General features: G+C 39.5%; 1 protein-coding gene across 2 annotated transcripts in view; it reads left to right on the top strand.

The window, feature by feature from the left end:
• The window catches only part of col4a6 (collagen, type IV, alpha 6), a 146,703-nt gene that overhangs the window by 47,529 nt on the left and 72,692 nt on the right, over positions 1-26,482 (top strand). For both annotated transcript variants that reach the window (XM_088649116.1, XM_088649117.1), the window contains exon 4: positions 7,372-7,449. In XM_088649116.1, the coding sequence (XP_088505242.1) occupies positions 7,372-7,449 (78 nt within the window). The remainder of the gene's footprint in view (positions 1-7,371; positions 7,450-26,482) is intronic.

Here is a 26,482-nt window from a genome sequence, read left to right as displayed (position 1 = left end):
GCATCTTGGATAAGGGCATGTGCTAAGCAAATAAATGTTGTTTAACATGAACAGCTATTTTTTTAGGCACACTAAAAAACAGAAATCTATTGCAAATGTGTTAGATTACTTTCCTGTCAAGATGTATGTCATTAAGTTATGAAGAATGAATAACAAATGCAGTAGGTAGGCTACTCACCACATAGAAAGACAGAAGTGTTGGTCTGAATGAACAACCTGTTGTTTCCATGGCTGAGAACCTACAGTTCCAGAAAGGCCAACTGGCAACCGCACTAGAAGAGCCGACTCCACTCTGTGACCGTCTTCTCCAGAGTGCATCAGTTCCTGTTCATTAGACCTAGTTCTGCAGTGTATACTGGGAACTGTGACCCCGAGTACAGCAGTCCATTGTTGTGGAAGTAAAGAAGACTCACCTAAAGACAATCCCACTATGTCCAATAATCATGTAATAACAGCTCCGAACTCTTAACCTCAGCATTACACCTTGCAATATAACTACGAGACACAGCAAAGCACCTGTCTTTGAAGTTACATTCTGGTTGCACTAAACTCTCAGAATTCTGCTATCCACTTTTAAAATCCCCTCCTACCTTATTCTGTTTTTTTTTCCTGTAATCTCCTTTTGCAACCCCTGCCCCCACCTCACCTAAGCGCAGATGGGTTTAGCAGCTGTAGTCCCAGAGCAGCAGTGGTGGGGCTGGTTTACCTATGCAGCCTGTCAGCCCTTTCTTTTCTTTCAGTCACACACTTCCTGTGGGCCGGTGCTTTTCAGCGCCTGGCTCTGCAGGCCTTGGCTTGGCTTCCCACATCAGCCCCCAGAGGATTGTGGGTCACCCCGGGCAATTCCCTGTCTACATTGGGAACTTTCTCCAGCTACCGTCTGTATATACAGTTAAACCAACTGAAGTGAGAGAGACTGCTTTTTTAAAAGCAGCAAGCCTGTGCAGGTTTCTCACTCTATTACCACAGCCTCATTATGAAATAAATGTCTTCCTTTTTATTTGGGTTTCTTTGAAATATGATAATCGAGGTGTTCATCAATTTTCTTGTGTGTGAACAATGATAATGACCCCGCAGTCCTTCCACTTGTCAAGTTGAGGTTATGAATCAGGTTAAAATAAATCAAGTAGTGAGTTATGAAAAGAATCTGTTTAAAAGTGACTAGGATTTTTTCACCGCATTTCAGTTTTTTTTAACGACTTCAAAACTTATATCCAGGTCATACTGTATATTTGAAATAAATATTTCAGAAGTTAAACTGAAATTGCATTGAAATTAAATAGGAAAACATGGGAGTGTGATGTGGAGAATTCAAACTGAAGCATGGGGATGACTAACCCATTTCAACAAGGATTGATTTTTCAAGCTCCACAGGCCTGCTTTGTGCTCAATGTGTAAACATTCTGCTCATTTCAGTGACTTGTTGAGGCGTGGCTGGTGTCTTGAGCTTCAGGGATTTTAGGGGAGTCTCTTTAGTTGTGGTCTTTCAATGGCATCTAACTTAAAGGGACAAAGTGGAAAAAAAAACTCCCTATATACTCTGTCAGTCATCAAAACGCAGCTGTGAAACAAAATGTACCATCTTCATAGTTTTACAGCAATCCTACTCTTTAATTTATTTATTTACATTTCCAAATGCATCAAAGACTGAGTGACTCACAAAATACATTTACTTGTGTTTACCCTTCTGAATTTAAATGTTTAGATGTTGGTCAAAGAGTACTTAGGCCCTCTCCTGTTGCTATGGTTATGGTCCAAACTGATCTGGAGGGAGCGTGTCTGTGGGTTTTGTGAAGCACATTTCCATCCCTGCAAGAACAGTTCAGGGCATGTGATGTCTTGGAATGTGTGCAGGTCAGAGAGTCAGATCTGGAGCATTTGATGTCCACAGAGCAGGACAAAACAGGAACAGGTGACTTAAGGATTTCCAAGAGCAAAGCGTCCAGTTAACCCCCCCACCACACACACACACCCACACGTTTGTCCTTTGCAGATGAGTCTCAGGCTCGTTTTCATTTTGCATGATGTTATGGTTGTGTGTGTGAGGTTACAGGCTCTGCCAGCCAAGCCAATCTGAGGTACTGTAAGCTCTATTGAACACTCTCTGTAAAAACACTCCTTTCACCTCCTTCCCTTTTAAATGAAATTTGACAGGCGCTACAATACCTGCAGACATGTAATAGCCCATTACTAAGGAGAAAACAAACACAGAAAATCATCTTAGTCTGGGTATATGTTTTGTCTGGATTGACTGAGCTTTGCACTAGCAATTTACTTAGGTAAAATTGAACAGTATTACAGAAGAAATGTCAGAATCGCTCTTTTAGAAAGTGCACATGTATTAAACTGATCCTTGAAGCATTATTCTGCATTGAATTCAATGGCTTACATTGTGCTAATAAACATTGTACTAAGCTCTAATTACTGAGTGGGGGATTCCTTTCTAAAAGTGATAGACATGGTTTACTATGATGTGTGCCACTGCTTTGTGCTGAATCAGTATTCATACTGGTATTCTGTGCAGGCCTGGACATGGATGTGATGATTGTCTTTACCATTTCACCTTCACTTATTTTCATCGTTGGGCTTTCTTCTTTGGATCCTAGTTCTGGAAAATGCAGAACTTGACTTGCCTAATGAGCTTCATTTTGGGGATACGGCACAAGCCATCGTTAATACTGTTCAGATACCCACCCGCTCTGGAGAGTTGTTTACATCCCTTGGAGAGTTTTTGTGTGTGGTTAGTGATATGGCATTTCTCCATAAGATAATGAAAGCTGATAAGGGGTGTTTGTGGTTTTGATAAACAGCACACAAGATTGCACCAAGAGAAGCAATGGGAGTTTTGACAGTAATGCCTGATTAGCGAACATTGTTTGAATGGTATCCAGGCGCATCAATTGAAGGTTAGTGAGATTCCAATTTATCTCTAACAGGCACAGCAAATCCTATGTGCACAAGTCCAATGGGCCACAAGTAGAAAATATTTGGAAGTGCATGTAATACTGAGAATAGGAGGTAATAATAATAGCAATTGCTTACACTTATGTAGCGCTTTTCTGGACATTCCACTCAAAGCGCTTTACAGGTAATGGGGACTCTCTTCCACCACCACCAGTGTGCAGCATCCACCTGCAGTCATAGTGTGTCAGTACACTTACCACATATCAGCTATCAGTTGGAAGGAGAACAGACTGATGAAGCAAATCCACAGATGGGGATTGTTAGGAGCTAATGATTGGTAAAGGCCAATGGGATGTTTGGCCAGGATACTGGGCTTACACCCCTACCAGCATAGGGTAGGGGTGTAACCCCTACTTATTTTGGAAACGCCCTGGGATTTTTAATGACCACAGAGAGTCAGGACCTCGGTTTAACATCTTATCCAAAGGATGGCGCCTTTTTACAGTATAGTGTCCCCGTCACTGTACTGGGGCTTTAGGACCCACACAAACCACAGGGTGAGCACCCCCTGCTGGCCCCACTAACACGTCTCCCATCCAGGTTCTGATCAGGCTCACTCCTGCATAGTTTTATTGGGTTGCCAGTTGTTGCAGGGTGATATATCTGCTGGCTTGAGGAAATTCTTTGTCCAAAGTTTTCTGGGGGGATGGAGCAAGCTGTCCAGCCATGTTGCTGATACCCGTTTCTTTCAAGCGATAGCTGGGTGACAATAGCTTGAATCAGACAAACAAATGTTCTAGATGGGTCAAATGTCCTTTTTTTAAAAAAAAACATTTCTTGTATGCATACTGTATGTATTGAAACAGTGCAAACATTTCAAAAGTGTTGAAAGATCAGGAATTAAATCGAGACACAGGAGGAATTTAAGACTGCATCACGCCCCATGTCCAAAGCTGTTATAACAGGAACAAATGTTACGTTGGGCTGCCTGCTTTTAAAATGGCAGATGACAGATTTCCACTTTCTGCTGCTTTGCCTCAGGCAAAACAATGTACTTTTTCATCACGTCATGCATATTGTCCCATTTCAAATCACTTCTTCAAGGCTCGAGCAAGCCCTGGCAGCTTTTCAAGGTGTGATGTGCAGAAGGGGAAAGGGGCGGTTTTAACAACAGGTGTTTCAATGCGCTGCTAATTCAAGTAATGACATACGCACCCCATCCAGGTGTGGACAAAAGTTCCCAAAAATAAACTATATGTGGTGGCAGACGACTGAGGCGTGTGCTAATGTCCGGTCCATGGCCAATGGAGTCCCTGAGGCTGTCTTGGCTTGTGGAGGAGGAGGCTGTTATACAAGCATAGAAACAGCTTTTTATTTGATGAGGGCCTGTCTTGCTGGAAAGGGTTAAAAAAGAGGACACGTTAAACAGTTCACCATGCTAAAGCAGCGCTTGTAGTTTGCCTCACGACAGCCGTCACACTTGTTTCTGTGTTTGTTCTTGTTGTTGTAAAGTCCTCATATGTACTGTGTCATGAGGTCAATGCTATGTCAGGTTCTGGAAGTAGTTTGACTCCAGTTTCAGTTTGTTGAAAGACGTGAAGCAGCGCCCAAGCTCACAAGCTCTGGATGCGGTGTGTGTCCCAGAGTCTTTGGCATTTCCCCCTCTACTGTAGCTCTATTGGTTCTGCAGTGGAGGGTCTGCCTCTTCTCATCTCCCGGAATAACGTAGTAAGGCTCACCCTCCTTCTGTCACATCGATTAGGGGAAGTGGAGAGATCAGATGAGGGAGATCGCAGGACAAGCAGATTTTTTTCAGAAATGGCAGCAACCATCTGTTCCCTCCTGTGGCAAAGCCCTGGTTCGAGACTGGGGCATGTGACACACAGTACTGTGCAGTGCAGTGTCTGTGTTAGCATGCTTGCTGCATGACCCCACACACAGTTCACCAAGGGCAGCCAAAATTGATTAGGACTTTCTCCTGCGACATAGGAAAGCTTAGCGCTTCAGAAAGATTGGCGCTGTCCACACGTTGTGTCCACATGATCAAATTTTTCTCCTTCCCTCTTCTTGATGTGATACAGGTTATTTGCATGTAATGCACCATTGTTTCACCTAATTGGATTGAAATCCTAATAGATAGATAGATACTTTATTGATCCCGTGAGGGAAATTGCAGTGCAACAGCAGCTTAACACACACAACACAGCCACAGTGTAACGAATTATATACTAATAGTACAATACATACAATACAATACAAGAGTTACTCACAGTCCGGACACACAAGAGGAAACTAGAACAGAACAGTACACAGAAAATCGTATCACACGTATGAATATAAATATAGATGTAACCATAGATATAAATATAAATATAAATGTATTGCACAGGTCCCTGGCATATATTGCACAAAAGTGGTTGTAAACGGGAAAAAGAAAAAGAAAAAGAAAGAGAACAGATGTAGCAGTATATGTGTATATGCGTTTAGTCCAGAAACAGGTCACTGTCGCTGTTGCCTCTGCCAAGACGCAAGGTGGATGCGTTGTACAGTCTTATGGCAGACGGCAAGAATGACCTCCTGTAGCGCTCCCTGTCGCACCGTGGGTGAATCAGTCTATTGCTGAACGTGCTCTTCATTCCTGCAAGCCTGTCATAGAGGGGATGGGAGAAGTTGTCCATGATGGCCTCCAGTTTGGACATCATTCTCCTCTCAGCCACTACCTCCAAGGGGTCCAGGTCAGACCCAATGACAGAGCTCGCTCTCCTGATGAGCTTGTTCAGCCTTTTGGAATCTACTGCTCTAATCCCAGAGCCCCAGCACACCACTGCGTAGAAAATGGCACTCGCTACCACCGACTGATAAAACATGTGTAGCATCTTACTACACACATTGAAGGACCTGAGCCTCCTCAAGAAGTAAAGTCGGCTCTGTCCGTTCTTATAGATGGCCTCGATGTTCTTAGACCATTCCAGTCTATCGTCGATGTGCACTCCCAGGTACTTGTACGAGTCCACCATCTCCACGCCACTCCCATGGATGTAGACAGGAGTAGGTTTGACCTTTTTCCTCCTGAAATCTACCACCAGTTCCTTTGTCTTTGTAACATTCAGTTCCAAGTGGTTCACCCCACACCACTCCACAAAGCTGCTGACCAGTCCTCTGTACTCCTCCTCCTGCTCACCTCCTGCTCCCCTAATGGGGACTCAGTGAACATTTATCTGGAAGATTTCAGTTCTTATAGAGATATATTCTTTGAAAATCGTAGTCTATTATAGCATACTTAATTAAGAAAACAATAATAATCATTATGACCATAAAACGCAGAAGTCCTGTCTGATGTCATAAAGGGATGTTGCAATATACAGATGTTGCCCTCATACAAATGGTTAAACTCCACATATTCTTTTTAAGCATTACGGACTAAAGGAACTCTGCCTCTTTAAAACTGAGTGATGCACAGACTGTCTCTCCAGCTCATTATGGGAGAAGCAGTGCTACTTTTTAGTCTCTCTGTGCATCTATGCATCTTTACAAAAACATTGCTCTTTGTGAGTATATTAGTGGAAGCTGTTTGATTGAGTACTGTGTACTGTACTAAAGGGGAACGCGGTTTTCTTTGTGAAACCAGTAGTTTTGGTAATAGAACAGGTGGAGGAAGAAAACCCAACCTCTCCAAATTGAAGTTACGTTCCTCAGGGTGTATTCTTTGTGTCATGGGCTGCCGTCCAGGAGAGATTTTGTGAATAAACCTGCTGCAAGTACAGGAAATGAGAATTCTCAGCGGGCATGCAGCAGCTCAGAAATCTTTAAGCAGAAGAGTAAGCAGAAAGGATGAAGCAAAGCTTTCCAAGCATCTCTGTCCCACCCATTTTGACCATTTTGAGTTTGTCCTTCTCATTTAGAGCAGGTGGCATTTAGCAATTTTCTCAGGGACCTTTAACCAGATCTTATTTCCACTGTGAAATAAAAACTGGTTGCTGGTAATTCACAGATCCACACACTGCACGATACTGTACATCACAGCTGGGGTCTCAGCGCATAGCCTCCACATGCTGATCATAACTATAGAAACTCTTGTCAGGTTTGCCTGCTTGTAAGACACAGAGCAAGATTTCTCCTGTGTGAAAGGTTATCATACTGTCTAAGCAAGACTTCTTCATCTTGATGAGTGCTTTGCTGAGGCATTCATATGTCTTCATTTTACTCTACCGGACATTAATGAGGTACCATTGATAAAGATAATATCTCACAAACAGCTGTAAACAGCTTTTGGTAAATCATGGTTTTATCACAATTGATATGAATAAGAGACCATAGGGGAAGTGTTTATTGGGAAGTGTAAAGGGTAAGCCACGATCAAGAAAGCAGATTTACAGATGTAATTACTGACTCGGAGAGTTTCATTCAGAGTTTGGTGCAAGGGTATTCTGATCTAAGTGCTGTTTTGTTATCTTTCCGTGTCCACAGGGGTCGAAGTTCCAGGGCCCATGTGCAGGCCGAGACTGCAGCCGCGGGTGTCAATGCCTGCCTGAGAAAGGCAGTCGGGTAAGTGGCCAGCTGAAACAAGCTTCTCCTTCCTGCCAGTGCTGTGTCTTCAAATCATGAAACAGGCACTATGACAAACACTGTTTATACTGTACATGGTTCTGTATAAAAAGCAGTCTGTTTCGTTTAGCTTTGTCTTCTGCAAAGGTAAGAATCACAACAGTTTCGTTTCTATATTACGAGTTTTGCAAATGTATTTTCCTGTGTTTTTTACCAAGTTTCGAATAGTCTTATTTTTACCTCTCACAAAGTGAGGTGAAGATGAACAGTTCTGGTTGTGGAAATGATAAACACATCACAGCCTTGTGTTATTTTCATTCAGAGTCATGACTCTTTGAATTTACTCAAGGGAGCAAGAAATTAAGAACATAAGAAAGTTTGCAAATGATGGGAGGTCTATCTAGTCCATCTAGGCCATTTGAGATTAAGTAGCTATCTACTACTAGTATATCATGAAATAAGATCTCCTCTTTTTTGCAACTGTTCTTATGTCTATTACTGTATTCCAGTTATCTATTAGCTGAAGTTATAGGTACACAAATAGGGTCAAGGCCGGGTAAGCTGAGATGCATAACATCTAAAGGGGAAAGCACATCTAAAGTCGTAAGCATAGCGGAGATCAGGATTATAACAAAGCCAGGCTCACACACTAATGCTTGAGGGGCTCAGAGACAAAACTCTGTAACAGAACCCCAAACCCTGTCAGATTAGTTTAAATATTCTGAACCACCTGAGCCTGGCATGGTCATAAATTGTTTTCAGGTGGTCCAGGTCTCCTGTCTATATATGCAACAACTGGAGCTGAGAAACAGATTGGAAGGTGATGTAGCTGGCTGCCGCGTCAATGCTAGCTTGCCTCACCGCACGACACCATGGGCGAGCATAACAGTTTGCAAGTAAAGTGTTGAAAGTGTTGATGTAATCAAGGCATCTGAGTATAGCACAGTAATCTTGTTGAGGCCAATATGTCTGGATATCCCAGCTGTGCACAAGTGCCTTTTATTGCGATCATAAAGAACCACACTTTTGCATTATCTCAAGATGCATTTATCTTAGCTGTTCATTCAGGTCTTTAATTGTTCTTTACTGAGTTCAAATAAGATCGTCTGTCTTTCTTACCTATATATTACTTAACAAAGTTATGCTTTTTGTAGTAGCACCATGTCATGGCTCTAAAATGAGGAATATTTAAAACTTAAAACAAACTTTTAAAACTTTTTTACAGACATACAGTAAGAGGGATATTGCAAAATACATATAGAAATGACATGAAACTTTTAAAAGCTTGCAATTGATGTAGATTTTTGTCATATTTTAAGACTACAACAATCATCAAGTCTGTTTCACTGTTGAGTGTTAGGACCCATCTGAGGTTTCACTCAATAACACCTAACACTGAAGCAAAACGTAATTATCTCATATTTCTTTTTCAGCCCCTGGGCCATTCCATTCTATTGCATACAGATCACCACCTCAGTAAATTTAATATGAAAACAAACTATGCTTTAATGAAGATTGTTAGATTGTTAGATTTCTGTTAGGACACAAGTGATGGCTAAACAGATAGTAAAAAGCTTGTTTAAACAACAGTATTTTAAAAACATGCAGATTTTTGCCTCATTCAAGGGACACATTTTAATCAGCAACACGTAAAAAAGACTTGTCATCCCATTGTGCCATTCTGACAGCTGGAAACACCTATGGTTCAACAAACCATTTCCTGAAGGGTCCTAAAAAAATCCAGACCCATGGATTGCTTTTGCAGCTTTTTCCCTATCCCTATACATTTTGGTGTAAAGCCCTACCTGCAGTCTGTCTTGAATCTACTGGGCTATCGTGTTACATATTCTTGTCCCACTATGTTTTGACTCTGAAGTAGTTGTTTGTCTTTTTCAGTGCCTTTTAGGGTTCTAAATCCCTTCTTGTGATGAGCTATTGCCTTTTTTTGTTCCTAGACAAAACAATCCTGTTCCTTTAACCTGACTGTGCAGGTAGTGCCCTTTAGTCCTGGACTCATTGTGATTTCTCTGCTTTGAACTCCATCTAGATCAGAATCAGATCAGGTTGTCCTTCTTGTTTCAATACTACCAGTTTGGTGTTTTCAACATATTGTACTTTTGTTGTCAGTAGCTGCATTTTCATGTACAGTACATGCCGCAGTCCAGAATTGTCAGGGTCCAGGGAACTCACCAAGTCTTCATTCTGTGTCTGTGCCATGTGTCAACCTGTTTAAGGTGAAGCAGTGTTTCTTCTGGAGGTGGGCCAGTAATTACTTAGGCCGGAAGAACATTTCTCTGGAAATATGGACAACTAAAGATTAGGTGAAATTTACCAGCATGAAGTGTGACTGAAAAAACAAACAAATGACTAGAAAGCACTGAATGAAGATGAAAAATTGCTGTGCTTTGATTAACCCATAGACCACAGTTCCTCTAGTGCTCTTTATGGGGAGACAAAATATGAGCTAACCACCTACAGGGTTAACTCTGATATAATTTACAAAACTAGGCATAGACTCCTATACCCTGTCATATTGTAACAATGTACAATTGCTCAAGTGATACATTTGAAAAAATCACATTTCTTTCCAAAGTAAAACCACATTGATCTGTGTTAAAGGCAATCATGCTTCCATTGGAGATACAGGGTCTTTGAGTGTTTCAGTTCAGGAGTTTCAATTCCACCAGCACAGCAAAAATGGCAAAAGTTCCTGCTTAAGATTCCGATCAAGCAGAATCTCTGGTAGTAGCACTGTATTTCCCTCCTGTTTCTAACTTTTAGAATGTGATTCTTTAGCAGTAATTGAACGATACTGGATATTATATCCCTGTATTTCAGGAACATAATCAATTCCTGAAAAGGCTGACCACTTTCACTTAAATCAATATGTAAATTACATCTCAGTCTTCCAGAATTTTTTACTGACCTTTATGTATCTGCTATTATTTAGAAAGCATTCTACTTCTCATAAAATCTTTAAGATTCTTAAAAGTAAAATGGGTTAGGAATCTAAGATACATATTTCAAAATTATAAACAACCTCTAAGGATCACACATAAAATATAGGAGGATTTTTAGCTTTGGTGTGACCTGATGCTGCTGTTTTCTTAATTGTCATGGCATGAAATGAAGTTTCATGTTTCATGCAGCAGAACTTTGCTCAAGTCTAGATATGATCTCTGTCTAGTGCCAATTTGAAAACAAATATAATGATATGCTAGCTATTTGTAGTAATTCTCTGGAACTGTTAACAAAGAATGAAATAAGTAATAATCACTTTTATACTTTAATTTAATGTGACAAGCTGTTTTTCACAGTCTTTCAAAGGTCGTGCCAGACAACTGATACTGAAGAGATCGGCTCTGACTTCAAAAAGACAAACATCTACTATATATTTAAGTTTAAAAGAAGGTTTGTGCTAGCATAGCATGGTATTTTACACTGAGTTATTAAAACACTGCTACAATTTGTATTTTTGATCTGTGCCAGTGTTTTTTTATTTAAACCTGAGTGATATACTGTAGAATTAAAACTAATTTGAAATTGCAAGTGAGCTTTCTATTTCTTTCAATTTCTGAGCCATGGCAAGAAACAAGTACTGATTTAAAATGTGTGCTTTAATGTTGTCACCTTCAAATACTTTTCTTTTGTTCCCTTTCAAACAACTATTGTCTAGTTAAATTGAACATTGACTTAATTCTGAATAGAATAAATTTGTAATGTATTTGAGTTAGCTGCTGCAGTTTGATGTTTTATTTTTTCATAAAATATAAGCCCAAGCTGTGTAAAAAGAGAGACTATTATTAGACTCTATTACTAATAGTAAATCATATTTACGTTTACTGGAACATGTACGGGTTAATTCCACATTGCAAAGCAGAAAGAAACAAAAGGTTCAGCTGTGGACCCTGTTCAGATTAGTGGGGGTAGAATAGAGTCATGGTGCTAAGTGATGGTCAAAAGGCAGACAAACTAGACAGTTCAGTAGGACATCAGATTGCACGAAGATGGATTGTTTTTCAGTTCAACTTTACCTGTCCATCTGTGGCTTTAATGTTATTGTTAAGATAAACTTGACACTTTCTGGAATGCATGATTACATAGACCATGAACGGTTCTTTTGAATCAAATTCATTTCACACTTCAGGAATTTACTGTTCTGCTCCTCGCTTTTTGAGATTTATGAGAGGACATAAAATTGTTTGTGTTGTGTTTACAGGTGGTCTGTATAATATAGCTTATTTTCTCTATGTTGTACTTTTTAACTTTTTTGATTTTGTTCCTTTGGGTTATACAGTAGTTATAGCGCTCAATGTGAAAGTCTGTTCTGGTCATAATTACATGCCAAGTGTTCTTTCTATTGGTATGGCGGAAAGAGCAGTAATTTTTACAAAACTCTCCTAATGAATTTCACATGCCAAGTTATATCTTTAATTACTAGCAGCGTGTAAATCTGTTCTTTGAACCTCAGGGAAAAGCTTTCTCACTGTAATTGTGGAAGAGTTCACCTGATGAGAAATTCTGTCTTGATAAGCACAAAGCCCTTCGCCAGACATTCAGAGAGACAGTTGACGTTCTCATAGCTGATGGCTCCTATGTATAGTTATTGTGAGGTACAGCAATTCAATTTCCTTGCATTTTCCGCCTCAGATCCCCTTACAGGTGCCATTTTACCATTACCCAGTGTTGCTCCACCTGCCCAGCAATGGTATAATGCATGCCATGTTCCTTTAGCTGTGCTTGCTTGTCGAATGTAATCTTTTAGCCCACAATCAGATGTACTAAGAGAGGAATAGAGCTTTTTTATGATATCCTGGAGAAACACTTTTCCGAAATTCTGATAAATTGTTTCACTAGAAATCAGTTCACTAGAAGATTTGATTTGGTGAAAATAAGGTAGAACGAGATGTAGTTTTCACCCTCATTGAACTTGAGCAGGGGTGTATTTATTCCAGATACTGTATCTAGCAAGACCTCATGCAGTGCGATACCTGCAGCAACAGAAAGTAAAGCACATTGAAGAAGAGCACCACGGCATTAATAACAATTCACAAAGTCATTTTTGAAACTCCCTTTACTTTTCCTCAGAGCACGGATAAGTCACACGACAAGCTCTGGGATTTGCTTCCTTGTCTTGTGTGGGTTATCGGCTTTTGAAATTGAGGGTTGCCTTTAGAATGAGAGGTTTGGAGTTTGCTGGACAGACTGTAAGGGTGTCTGTGGAGCATTAGGTCCTGCTGTTCAGTGCCGTGTGATAATACACATTACTGAATGAAGAGGAGTCATTAAGGGCTTTGTGATGTGGGACACAGAGCTAAAACAGCAATTATTGTAACTGTGTTTGCCCAAAGTAGACGTGTTGCCCAGCCTAGAGAAATGCTGTAACTGAAATGAGACACAGGAGGTGTCTTAGGGATGTTTGATGGCTGGACTGTACTGTACGTAATTACTGTACTGCTTGTCCGTGCTCTCAACAGCAGTTCAGTGTCTTTCCTTCATTGTAAAGAGCTATGAATTGAAGTGTGAAGGCCTGTTTCAAGCAGTAGTAGTCAAAACAGAAGCAAAATACCCATGATACAGGAAAAGATAAAACACTTATTGGCACATTAACACTGTACATGGCAATCTAATCTGACCCTGATTTTTCTGTTTGAAACTCTGTAAAAAATGTTTGTTTATGACTGTTACATTTCTACCGGCCACTCATGTTAAATCCCTCTTTTAGCCCATGATAGGATTATCAGCCTGCATATTCTTTCACTTGAATTCTGACCTCAGAATCCCAGCCTAGGGGCTCTCTTTAGCAGCAGGGATGCGAGAATGTAAAAAGAAAGGTGCTTTATAGAGAAAATGAGCTGCAAGTGGCTACCTGCCCCCTGTAGGCCTGTAAGCTCTCAAGGCAAGACTCCACATGTAAGGGAGAGAGGTTAGGAAGCACCCTCTAGTAACTTAATGTAGGAGAGAACATTCTTTGAGCATACAGTGTAAAATAGAAGACTGAGAAACACTAAGCACTTTTTCAAATCCTGTTACGTGAGTTTACGTGAGATCTGAACAGTTTTGATGGGGGCTAAGCCAAACTCAAGGGATGGGTTTGAACTATTTAGTGTCCAGATTCAAGTCTGGTGTTTACACTTCTCCTCTTACTGCTTAAGGGCTCTCGCAGTTGGGGGGGGGGGGGGTCCTGAGGTTACCAGGGCAACGTCCAGTTTCGCGACTGATATTCCTCTGTTGTCCAGAACAGTCAGCAACTTCCAGTTCTGGAATCACTACCTGACAAGTATCCGCTGAGGAAGATGATGAATACTACAGTACAACTGGAGCCAGAGAGCCACTAAGGAGTTTCTGTATTGCTCTCTGTTCAAATATCAGGAATATACAAGATGTTTAAATGGTAGGTTGCTCCCAGAATAACCAGTTCTGGCTACAGAGACACAACAGGACCAGATGAACTCAGATGGCTGAATGACCTCCTATTACTTAGGGGCTTCCTGATGCTTAAATGTTCCAAGTATCAGTTTTGTATTGTTTCTGTTATTATTACAATTAAAATTTGATTTTCTGGATATAAGAAAATGCTCTCCTCCCCATTATTTTTTTTAAAAATACACATACCTTGGGCCTCCATTATCAAATATAAAAAAATGAAACCATTTGCTTTCAAATAAGTGGGACTTTAAAAAATGCCTCCTGAAAATAGATTAAATAGCAAGTGTGAGGCTTGGGCAGTGAAAGGCGTGAATTGTTACACATGTCATTCCTCTGTCTGGCTTAAAGACAGATAAGATAATTCCAGACAGGCACCTCAATGAACTTTAACATTTGCTGCATCTTTGATCTTCCATGGTTAAAGCAGATTATCACTGTAAAAGATTAGGACTGATTTAAGTCATACAGTATCTGTTCCCCAGGACAGAACAGCATGGATGTTTGATATTACAAGGCTTGTTCGCATTGGTTAAAACCCAGATAGAGAGATTGGAAAACAGAAGAATGAAGGTGTCCAGTTGAAGGATTAAAACATTAAGGGTGCAGAAATACTGTTTAGAAATTAACTCCAGTTTCTCCAAGGGAAGGGCAACTTTCAAAAGATGTGAACAAAAGTTTCTTATTTGATGTTCAACATTGTTTTATTATTCTTTGTTATTCTTTTCAGCATTTTCCAATATATCATTCACATCCCCAAAACCCTTTCCATTGCTCACAAAAACAGGCAACCCATACACATTTCTACTGCTTTGCCAGTGTATAAACATATAAAAAAAGAATTAACATGTTAACAGAGTCATCAAATGGCACAAAGTTCATTTATAACAAATTTCAACACAAACATGCAAAAATAGGCTATATCATATAATGTTATAAATAATTTTACAGGGTTTAAGTTGTATACAGTCTTTAAATGAGACAATAAAATAAAATAAGTTGATTAATTAAATTCACACATCTTCTATTCAATCATACTTAATACTTGGCCCCCAAATTTGCTCCCTTTGCCTTGCACATAATAATAATGTATATTTTTTTCTGGTGTACAATATGACAAAAGCTCATTCCACTACTGTCTCACAGAGGGTGAAATACCAATTTTCCAGCATTTCGGTGTACGTATCTTAGGTGCAATTATTGCCAAAAGTATAATCTTCTTACCTTTATTTTCAAAATGTACAAATATCACCCAAAACAGCTCATCATGGTAATTGGCATTTCATTTTTAATGCTATAGATAATAATTCAGATATGCATTTCCAAAATACCAAAACCAAAACACATGCATCATATCAGCATTTTGTGATTTGGAATAAGGGCACTCGCACGATAAATTAGCTTTTAATTGAGCCATTCTCGTATTATATGTGTGATTAAGTCTGATTTAATCTATGCTTGATAGATTATCTATGTTTGTTTTAGGTTCTTGATTTATGATCTCTCTGTTGTTTCTCCGCATGGCCTTATCACTCTGGAGCCCAGCTTTCTTCCCTCTTTCACCTGTCCGGATGGGACCTTCTTTCAGGCCATCCAAACTCAGACCACATCCTTAACTGCGGTTCCATGTTCCCAAAACACATCCTGACAGTAATCGGTGCAAAGAGGCAAATAGCAGCCTGCAAGCAGCGATTTCCGAAAATTTACAGAACCCTTCATAACTGGGGTTACTTACTTCAATAACACCCATGTCATGTGGGCAACAAAATGTGCACTAATCTCTAATACTGATATTTAATGCCTCTTTATACCTGAAAAGTATAAATGCATAACACATTCCTGAACAATGTGTGGTGCATTTCTTTTTCTTAGCAGATAAACATGAGAGACACCTGAAGTCAATGGTATACGAACATGCTTTCACACAAACTTGACTTAAGGCTTATTGTCCTCAGTGAGAACTAGTAGTTCTATTACTATTAGTATAGTAATAAAGGCCTGAGCAGTTATAGGACTACAGAACATTCAGTCTAATTAGTGTTCTTAACTATGCACTGAGTGTAACCCTGCATACTTGAGTATTGGGGCCAGCAGGGGGTGCTCACCCTGCGGTCCATGTGGGTCCTAATGTCCCAGTACAGTGATGGGGACACTATACTGTAAACAGGCGCCGTCCTTCAGATAAGACGTAAAACCGAGGTCCTGACTCTCTGTGGTCATTAAAAATCCCAGGGCGTTTCTCAAAAAGAGTAGGGGTGTAACCCCGGTGTCCTGGCCAAATTTCCCATTGGCCCTTACCAATAATGGCCTCCTAATAATCCCCATCTATGAATTGGCTTCATTACTCTGCTCTCCTCCCCACTAATAGCTGATGTGTGGATGCTGCACATTGGTGGTGGTGGAGGGGAGTCCCCATTACCTGTAAAGCACTTTGAGTGGAGTGTCCAGAAAAGCGCTATATAAGTGTAAGCAATTATTATTATTATTCCTTGGCCTGATTTGTTCATCCCAGGCTTTTGTTTTTTCCCCTCAGGTCTGTATATGGTCATTTTCGAAATCCTTGCTTTTTAAATGCGAAATATAGTATAATTCCTCCCTCATCTAAGACTGGTGTATCTCATAATCGTCACAGTCACATTGCCATGCAAATGCTTGCACCTCAGCTGATACACCCAGATACTGTGAGAACAGCTTTGATGTTTATGATGTGTCATAATACATATAGTTCCACAGGTCACCAATGAGAGGACGCCATTCAGCTTATCTAGACCATTTTGTACCTAGAAGCTACAGTAATTGGCCCCAGTGTATTAGCTTCAACCACACAGGTCTGCAGCCTTCTCTAGGCTCTTGACAACCTTTCAAATTCTTAACTCTTAAGTGTGATCCTTCTACGTATGTAATTTTGCTACATATCCAAATTTGTTTTAGTGTGATGCATATGGAAGTAGTTCATACTGTACAGTGGCTACCCTTTGGAATAATATTACTTTAACATTAAAGTGGCTTATATTGACGTCATTGTGGATTTAAAAGAACCATGAAAACAGTTGCAGTTGGTCACCATTGTACTGTCCCAGGGGTGGAGTGGCTTTTCTTTTCATTCTGATGTCATAATTCATTTAATTGATTGAATCTGTTACTTGGGTTAACTTACTTTTCAGTTCAGGTATATATCATTATTTACATTATTTATTTCCGTAATACAAATTTAAATACCATTCCTTGGAATTCACATACTCGGTAAGTTCCCTAAATGTCAAGCAAGACATCAATTTAGAAAGCAATGTATACGTTTTTGTAGTGTAGGTTCTCTGAATTTATGGCATTCCAGACACTGCTCAGATATACTGCTTCAACTGTTTATTTATACGTCAACTTTATCTAACAGCTTTATTGAGTTCACCTCCAAAGATTTGGTAGGTAATAGGGTTGAGAACTGGAGTGGCCAGATAATGTTTTGGACCAGAACACCTGGGTTTGGGTGTAGCACAGACCAGTAGGCATTACAGCCTTCCAGGGACTGAGCTTGTCCGCTTTACGAGGATCTCAGCCTTTTTTAAAAACCCATTAGCTCATTCTTCAGCTTTCTCCATCTTTAGTCTTGTCTTAGTCTTGCTGGTTCAGAATCTATTGTTTCCTTTTATGTCCCTGCTTTCAGCTGGGTTTGCAGAGTTTACAATCAAGCTTGTTTATTCCTTTTATTATTTCAGTGACCTCGGCCAGTCTACCATGTTGAAAACAGAAAAGATTAATTGTCTTCGCCCTTTGTACCTCCTTCCAATAGCTCGGCCTATGTACTCCTCTTTGAATTGTTACAAAGAAACCTGTGTCCTTTTTACATTCTGGCGCCAAGAAACTCCAGAAATAGTCTTACTAAGGCACTGCTCTCATTGTAACCTCTCTGGACTACAGTAGGCAACACTTCTTTGTTCCTTATTTGTCCATTTAGCTTTGCAAGAAGATCATTATCTGGTTGCTATAATGTACTTTCGGTATTCTATAATATATATGATTGCTATAATTCTCAAGTGCCTCTGAGATCAAAATTAAGCAGACTTGTAGCCAGGTTTTATTTAGCTTTAAAAATCTAAATCTGATTCTTCTTTTGTGATATTGCAGTTTAAACATAAACTTTTCATATTTGTAAGAGAAGGAAAAAATATTTTTACACTTGAAGATCCTGCTTCTCAATCATTCTTTGAACTGTTGATTCAGATTGCTTTAGTACGGGCAGAATTGTGCTCCCAGGACGTTTTTCACGACCTACCTTTAAATTTAGTTTTTTCTGATGTTGGGGGCCACCTCTGCTGGCTGGTCTCATCAAACGGCAACAGGAGAACCACACGCCGGCTGTTCATGGTTTCCTACAGACTCAGATTTTAATCTGTAAGAAAACAAGTTGGAGTTCACAAAAGCCAGAACTCATGGCGAGCACACGAAATGAATTTCATGAATCTTCCTGAACCTTTCCCAGGCATATCCTAATCAAAATGTAAACACACGCAGTATTTATTTAGGTTAATGGAGGTTTTCTCAAACACTTGTTCTTCTGGACAAGATGTATCAGATTGTGAGGAAATCCTACCTCCCACTTCGGCAAGATTGTGTTTGAGGTTTGTAAATTGTGGCGTTGTGTAAGGTGCAAAGTGGGACAGCAAAGATATGTCCAAGGCTGTCTTTAGCTTTGGAGATGGATGGCCAGTGTACACCACTGAATTCTGTTCCATTATCCCAGCTGTGGAACTGTTCTGTTACACCTAGTTCAATGTTTGAAAAGGATACAAAAACCTGTCACCAGAACTGAACCCTGTCCAAATACTTTAATTGCAGGCAAGACTAGCAGTTTTATCAACATGTTTTTTTTCATGTTTGCCTACCCGAGTCTGTGTTTAAATCACTTTCCTGAGATGTCAACAGGTGAACATAAACTATACCCTTTCCGCTCAGATGATATATAAAAATTTAAATTTCAGTGTATTGCAAGTAGCTTGCCATTTGGGTTCATCTGAGTTTTAATCGAAGGCTTGTAAATGCCTGCTTAGTTCATGATATGACTTTAGTCCCGTTGAGTTTATTTCTCCGTTCTGTGCAAACAAGGGTTTGGTTCACTTCCTCCAATGTTGTTTTGTATGTCTTCCTTATTAATTGAGGCTCCTCTAGAGGTACTTTGGATAGCAAAGGGCTTAAAGCATGGAAGATCATGAGTACAATGATTAGAAACGTCACCTTCTGCTATTCAGTGAAACTCTCCCACTCTACCAAAATTCCTAACTTTGTGAAGGGATTTCTAGCTTTTTTAAAGTACTCTGACCCTTGACCTGGAAGCCATGACCCCATTTACGGCTTGTACAGAGCCACTGTCTTGGGGTCATCTTATCTGATTCATTAACTGAAGGGCACAGAGATGTCTGCAGGGAGGCTGAAGCAATCACACACAGGCAGCTTGTATGCTGCACATCAACCCTCTTTCTTCACATGGGTTGGGGGTAGCTGTGTGTTGAGTTGTCTGCCTCTGTAATGAACCATAATCTAATATGTGGAGGTTTGGAGAGATCTAAAAGAAAGACCTCCAGCAATGGAGGAGAGATGCAAGATATCAAAGCTGGGAGAAGGCCAGAGGGAAACAATCTTCTCGCGGAAACATGATTTTCCTTGACCCAGTGCAGCAAGGAAGCTAAGTTAATTGGTAGATTCAATTAATTAGAGGAAAAAAATAAGAGGAAGTTAAACATTGTCTGTTAAGACCATAAATATTGACAGATATCAGATGAACTCATCCCGACTAGTTTTTATTAAAGTTTGCCCAGCTCTTTGTTTTTTGTGCCATGATGGTATGATATATGAATGCTGACACGGGGCGGTTGTTTGTGAATGTGGAGATAACAGGAGGTATGGATTGCTCAGCCTAGTTTTCCTCTGGAAGGCTGTCAACAGGAGCACACTCAAAGATACTGCTCAAGGGAAATCATGTTACTTTAAACTGGCAAATTTCTTTTGCTTGTTTTAATATGTCCAGTAGGACAGAGTTCCCTGGCTGACGTGTGCACAAAGGCTTTGAAAACAACACAGTATTGTGGAAGCAAAACAACAGACCAGAAAAGATAAGGAGATGCAAGCACACCTAAACACCTTCAAAGGACCTTCTTCATATAGCAGGGCTTGATGCAGAAGGGTCACTTTTTTTAAAAGTGTGTACAGTAAGTGCAATGGGAGTGCTGGAATGTATGGTGCTAATTCTGGACTGGCATTTAGACTTCTTTCATTTGTTAGTGTTAAAGCCATCATAACCTCACTTAGTTTTGAGTTTCTTACTCAGATGGATCCAGCCTTGCTGGGAGTAACTATGTTAGCTTTTGGCATGTGCCCAACCCAGCAACAACGAAACAAAGATGTTTCTTCCCCCATTTCCAGGGTTTAAATTGCATAGTTTTACCAGAAACAACATATACATATGTCAGAAACACTAACTAAATATTCCTTGCAATGTATTTATCGTCAGATTGAAGTTGCTTTCTGCCACTTTTCTCTAATGGGACAAAAACCCATTAATATTACTAATAGAGTTGTCAACACAAAAGAGAATTAAGATTACAGTAAGGTAGTAGATGGTAAGATTTCACTCACTTTATCCATCTTTGCTAACTTTAACTGACGTTTCCTGCATCAGCTGTACATAATGTAATTACAGTCTGGAAATCTGGCAAACATATTTTACTGTACCAAATAACTAGCCCATTAATGGAAAAACCCCATTGGAAATAGAGCAGAAGTGACTAACTCCCTGAAAGCAGTCATGTGACATGAAGGCCGTATCATGTGACAGCAGGACCGTTTATTCAGTTTTAGCACTCCTGCAGACCTTTTTAGACAGCCTGCAATGTTGTTTGTTGTCTGTCTATTTGCTAGTGGCTCTTGCCCCTCAGAAACCTGCCAGCAAGGCCAAGATTTACCATTGGCAGTTGATTCAAGCTGTATCTTTGGGTTAAACTCTCTTTCACAAGAACAGAAAAAATGCTAGAAGGTAATGTGTCTACTTTTTGCTTGTTTGGTAGTTTAGTAGCTGACTGAAGCCTGTCACTTCATAAAGGAACCTAGAGTTTGGGCCTTAACCTCCTGGCGGGGAAGTCTGTTCCAGACACACAATTCTTTGTGTAAAGAAGCATCTCCTCTTCTCCCCTTAAAATAATTTCTTTGCCCAAATGTCATGTCTTTGTTTTTCAATACTGAGTGTGAAATAGTCTCCTATAGTTACTGAATATATTTGAGTCAGATTTCGCAAACATGTCCTTTGTTCTAGACTAAAGATATTTAGTTCCCAAGTGTGTCGACAACTCAACCTAAGCAACTGCAGTTTCATTGATAAACCACAGCACTAAGAATACACATACAGTAAGTAGTGAATCAAGATAATGTGCATTTCTATTAGGAAACATCTAAGAATCTCAAATCTGAAAAATGTTTCTCATATTGGCTATTAGGCGATGTGGAACTTGGTGCTGCCATCTGCTGCCTAAGTACCACACTGCTTGCTGAGTGGAGTGCATGTGGCAGAGGGTTTTTCTTGGTTTGGTAGCATTAGAAAAAGTGGAGATCAGGTCACAAACAGTGAACATTTATCAGATTGTTTTATTTCATTTCACAAAGCCTGTAAAAATCTTTGAACTTCTATAATTTGGTGGTCACAGAACTGAATTGTTTGCAGATAATATTTTTAAGATGTCTATTGCCAGTGTCCCATCTCTCATCAGTCCAATGAATCTGCCCTATAACCTACATATCAAGCATACAGCCGAACAGCATATTAGACATAAACTGTTGACATCTATACAGATGTTTATTCATTTAGCATCAATGTTGAGTAAATATTTAGTTTGTTGTTCTAGGCTTGCCCCTGGGAAATGCAAGCTACACAGCAAAGTTGTTAGCCTAGATCTTTTTATGTAGTTCAGGTGGGTAGCTGTGTCAGCATGCGTAGGCTGCAAAGGAACAATAGGTTTATTCCATGCTGAAAAAAAAGAAGAAAGAAAACACGTTTCGTTGTGAAACACACCTGAAGAAGGCTCCACGGCCGAAACATTTTGTTTTCTTTCTTCTTTTTTTCAGCATGGAATTAACCTATTGTTCCTTTAGATCTTTTTATGTTTTTGGTGAAATTAGTTAATGGCTTGCAGTTCTGCCGCAAGGATTACCAACTAAAACTATTTGTCATAGATGTTTGAATTAAAACGATTTGGCTTTTATCACTGGGAAACAGTGTCCTGCTGCTAATAAGATAAAATGTTATATTCCCAGACACTCTCCACAGCTTGACAGCTGATTTTATGTTGAAGTAGTTTTGAGTAACGTCTTCTACCGGAACTATTCTGCACCAATAGTTTTCACAGCTGAAAAGTCTTGAATATGTGTTCTAAAGAGCTTCAGAGAACTTTTATGCTACTGGTGGGTGAGAATACAAGATGGCTTTCAATTTGACTTCCCCCCTGAGGCTCTGTTAAGATACTTTTTTGGAAATTGCTTCTTTTTATTTATTGCCACACCAGGTCCAGGTGCAGGGGCTGCTCTTTTATTTTATAATTTGAGGCCCTTACATTTAAGTGTGTGAATTTGAAACTTTATCCTGTTTAAATCCAAAGGTGAGTTTATGCAGTGTTCCAGCCCCTTTCCCACACTGCTGGAACAGTTTTCACCCTTTAACAAATCAGCTGTCTGCACCCGGTTGCAGATTCAAAAGAAACCAGTGAAATCACCTGTTACTTGCTGAGTTTGTGTATGTGGTTTCTTTTCTATTGGAGCAAGGGGACACTCAAGAGTTCCTTCTTGTAGTTAAGTAAAATGTTGGGGGAAAAAAAGGCTCAAACTTTGTTGCAGCCAGATGTGTTTCTAAATGTTTGTCAGATAACAATTGAAAAGATTGCAGTTTTGTACAACTTTTTGCATGTCATGGCAGCTGTATTTTATAATCACGCATTGCGGTCAATTTTACTTGCCTTTTCATTTTTATTGGAGGAGTCGTGACTGCTTGTTAATAAGGGGAAGGTCACAGGTCTGCCCATCAATATGGAAAGCAGGTGTTACATGTTTAATTGGGAGCATTTTTAGAAACAAGGTAACAGGGAAACGAGGCAAAAGGGGAGAGACAGTCTCACGCTCTCTTCCCCAGACTGCTGAACACTCCCCTCTGTGGAATGACAAACATATATTACTGCGTCTGAAGGATTATCAAAACATCCAGGAATCGGGAACCTAACCTAAACACAGCTGCAGGAGTCTCTCAGAAAACATCGCTGAAAGCCTATCTGTCTCCTCCAGGGTCTCCTTTCAGCCACGCAAATCAAAGCAAGGTGGGACTGGGAATTCAAACCGGATTCTTTAAAAAAAAGACCTTGTCAATTCAGAAGAGAGAAGGAAGCCACAAATAGTATATTCCTGCTGAAAATAATGTCTTTAGGTCTTCACCACTTGTAAGTTAGTGTAAGTGCGTTTGTTTTAGAGGATCTTAATTAAGCCATGTAGATCAGAAAGAATCCCCATTTCTGACACAAACTGTTCCTGAAACACCTGAAAGACTGGTATGGTTAGGAAAACTCACAGATGTTACTCCATATAAATCCAGGAAAATAATGCCCTTGCTTAGATCCGTATTTTGCATTAAACTGGAATTTTAATTTTGAAAAGTCCTATTTTTCCAATGCTTACTTTCAATCAATTAAAAAAAATGAATCAAAAAGTAGATATACACAGTTTGTAATATTCCATGAAAAATCTTGTTTCAGGTGACATATTTCACAGGTGGAGTTTTTTCATTTCATTTCCAGTAGGGGAAGACTTACATGTAGGTTAATTACTGTACAACCTTTGGTCTTGATCCATCAACTCTCAATGGTAAGAAGATAATCTTTATTCCTGTTAGTATGAGCTGTGTGGGGTCTCCCTTGCCCATTCTCTTTTATAGAATCTGTCTTCACACAAGAATGCTTGTGATTCATATGCAAACCTGGGTCAATAAAGAAGCATCGGCTTTATTTGTTCCATCCTGAAATGCCCAGGAAAAAAATGAAAACTGTCTTGCAGCTGGTGCTCTTAATCCTGCTACCAAGCAAAGAATTCCAACACACCTGAGCGGCAGTGCATCCTCAAACTTGTTGCAGAGCTATGGAATGCAGGATGCCATGCACTAACCTCAGGCCCAATGAAGATTGTGTTTTTTCAGCAGATTGAAACAGTCCAAATAATTATGGTATTTCCAAGTTACCCGGAGTGTTTTACATCAGCGGATTTTAAGATAAGGTCCTCAGGGACAGCCTGGGTGGCCCTTTAAGAGCCTGTTGAAAAGTCAATGTGAAATCAGCACAGTTGCTCAATAAGACGTTACACTCTCAGGAGTGGGTTTTTAGCCTAATGTAGGAAGAAAACCTGAAAAGAAACAAGATAATTCGCCATTCTTTCTGTTCATGTTGCGGGTTATCTTATACATGTACAGTACCTATACTGAAAAATACTGTGTAGAATTCAGTAATTTTCCCTTTTGGCACAGATTATATGTATGATATGCGGCAATGACTACATAATAATACCTACATTACTGCCAGCTTTGAAGTTAATAATACTTTTCACTGTTTACCAAAATATACTTTTTATCCAAAGATTACAAGATATCAGGGGGTCACTTCTTTTTCTCTCTGGTTGATGGCCTGGTCTGCATTAACATCTGTAGCCAGTACCTTGTGTCACCACCTCACTGTATGGCTTTCAGACACGAGACACCATTGTGTTTAAATTTTACACTACCTTTGTCACACGTCTGGACTAGACCCTTTGGCAAATCAGTCATGGGATTGTCAGTTTGTTTCAGGTATTGAATAAAAGAGGAAATAACACGGTGACTCCATTTAATGTTAAAGCAGAGCTTTCTTAAATTCTGAGTTAAAATAACATCTTCCTTTATCAGGGCTGCATTAATTAAATGAGTTTCCTGAATTTGAACAAGGCTTTATGCTGTACAAGTCAGCCAAACAGTACATTTTTAAGTCTCTTCAAAGTAAGCCACCACCTGCTAGTCTTCTCATTCTTTTGTTTGATTATTTGATTCCTTTTCTTATTATATCACATCAGTTCTCAACAGTGTGCATTTTTAAAGCTTTATGTATCTTTATGTTTTAAAAATGTCAAGTTATAAGCATTTTAAACACTGCAACTTCCAGTCTTCATTTCAAGGCAACAAATTCCTGTACAAGATATACTGAACGTATTAAAAATATCAGTTTAAACTTGCAAATATATACTTTTAGACAATTATCCTATCACCTCAGATGTGTTGTACTGCCTACAAAATAAGTAATATGCTACATACAAATATATAATACAATATAATAAATAATCCAGAGTTTCCAGTCTACCAGAAATCCTGGTGCCTTTTAGAGCTTCTCACTTTATCAGGGTCATCATCACTAAAAATTTTCTTTTGCAATGTCAGTGTGATGAAAAGCTTCATCCATTTGCTTAGCTATCAATGTTCATTGTGACTGTTCTTCAAGCTCATTGTCTTCTGTAGCATATACACATTGGAATTCCAGCTGTTCTGAGTTTTTGTCGTTCTTGCGTGTGGGACTCAATTCATTAATTCATAGAGATCCAGCAGGACACTTGTTACTGTTTGGCTGAGGGGAGCTCTGTTGCATCCATATTTTCATATTAAATACACAGCTATAATGTTCTGTAAATTATGGTGTATAATCTGACCAAAAGGCAACGTGTAACTACTAATTAGTAACAGACCCAGCACAGAGCCATGTGGAACACCTTAAACAAGTGAGACAACGTCAGATTTCAAACAGTCAGGATTTATGAATTGGTCGTCAAATTGAAGTCAAACTAATGAAGTTTGAGTGATCAACAACAATGATAGTGGAGATTTTCCCAACACGGTTCAATATTGTGTTCACAAAAATAAAGACTAAAAACTATTTACAACTTTTTGAGTAAGGACAGTTCAAGTAGAATCTCCTTCAGCCAACTTGCAAAATGAATCTTACCCTGTAGGTGGCTATAACAGAGTTACATCTATCATCCACTAAAGGTTGAGCTTGAATCCGACAGTTTTAGACCTTGGTTATGTTAATCTATATCAGTGCCATAATCTATACCAAATCCAAAGTAATTTGTTTTTAGCTAGAACTAGGCTACAACTTGACTAGACTTTCTACTTGACTTCACCAAAATGTTGGTAATTCCAGATGTATCATGTCATTTTTCTGTGTTTCTCCTTCACATCTCCCCTCCAGCAGCTGAGATCACTTTTGTATATGGCTGAGACCTTGGTTTTTTCAAGAAACGTGTGGATAAGATCCTAGGATCAATTCGGTACTACGTTACCTATCTAATTTGATAAATAGGCCAAGTGGTCTCCTCTTGTCTGTGACTGGTCCAATGTACAGTATGTTCATTAAACCAGGGATGGGCATCTTCAGTCTGCAATGGCCTGAGAGTCTATTGGTTTTCATTCCAACCCTCATTGTAATTACTTTGTTAAAATCATTATTTGAATTGCAGAGTGAAAGCACCTGGTTATATAGGTCTTAATAAGGTGGTGATAGACATGCCCCTC

This window comes from Lepisosteus platostomus, chromosome 10 (genome assembly GCF_059453375.1).
Source record: "Lepisosteus platostomus isolate fLepPlt1 chromosome 10, fLepPlt1.hap1, whole genome shotgun sequence".
Taxonomy (NCBI): Eukaryota; Metazoa; Chordata; class Actinopteri; order Semionotiformes; family Lepisosteidae; genus Lepisosteus; species Lepisosteus platostomus.
The sequence above is the reverse complement of the archived record's forward strand: the minus strand, read 5'-3'. Positions and strand labels throughout refer to the sequence as shown.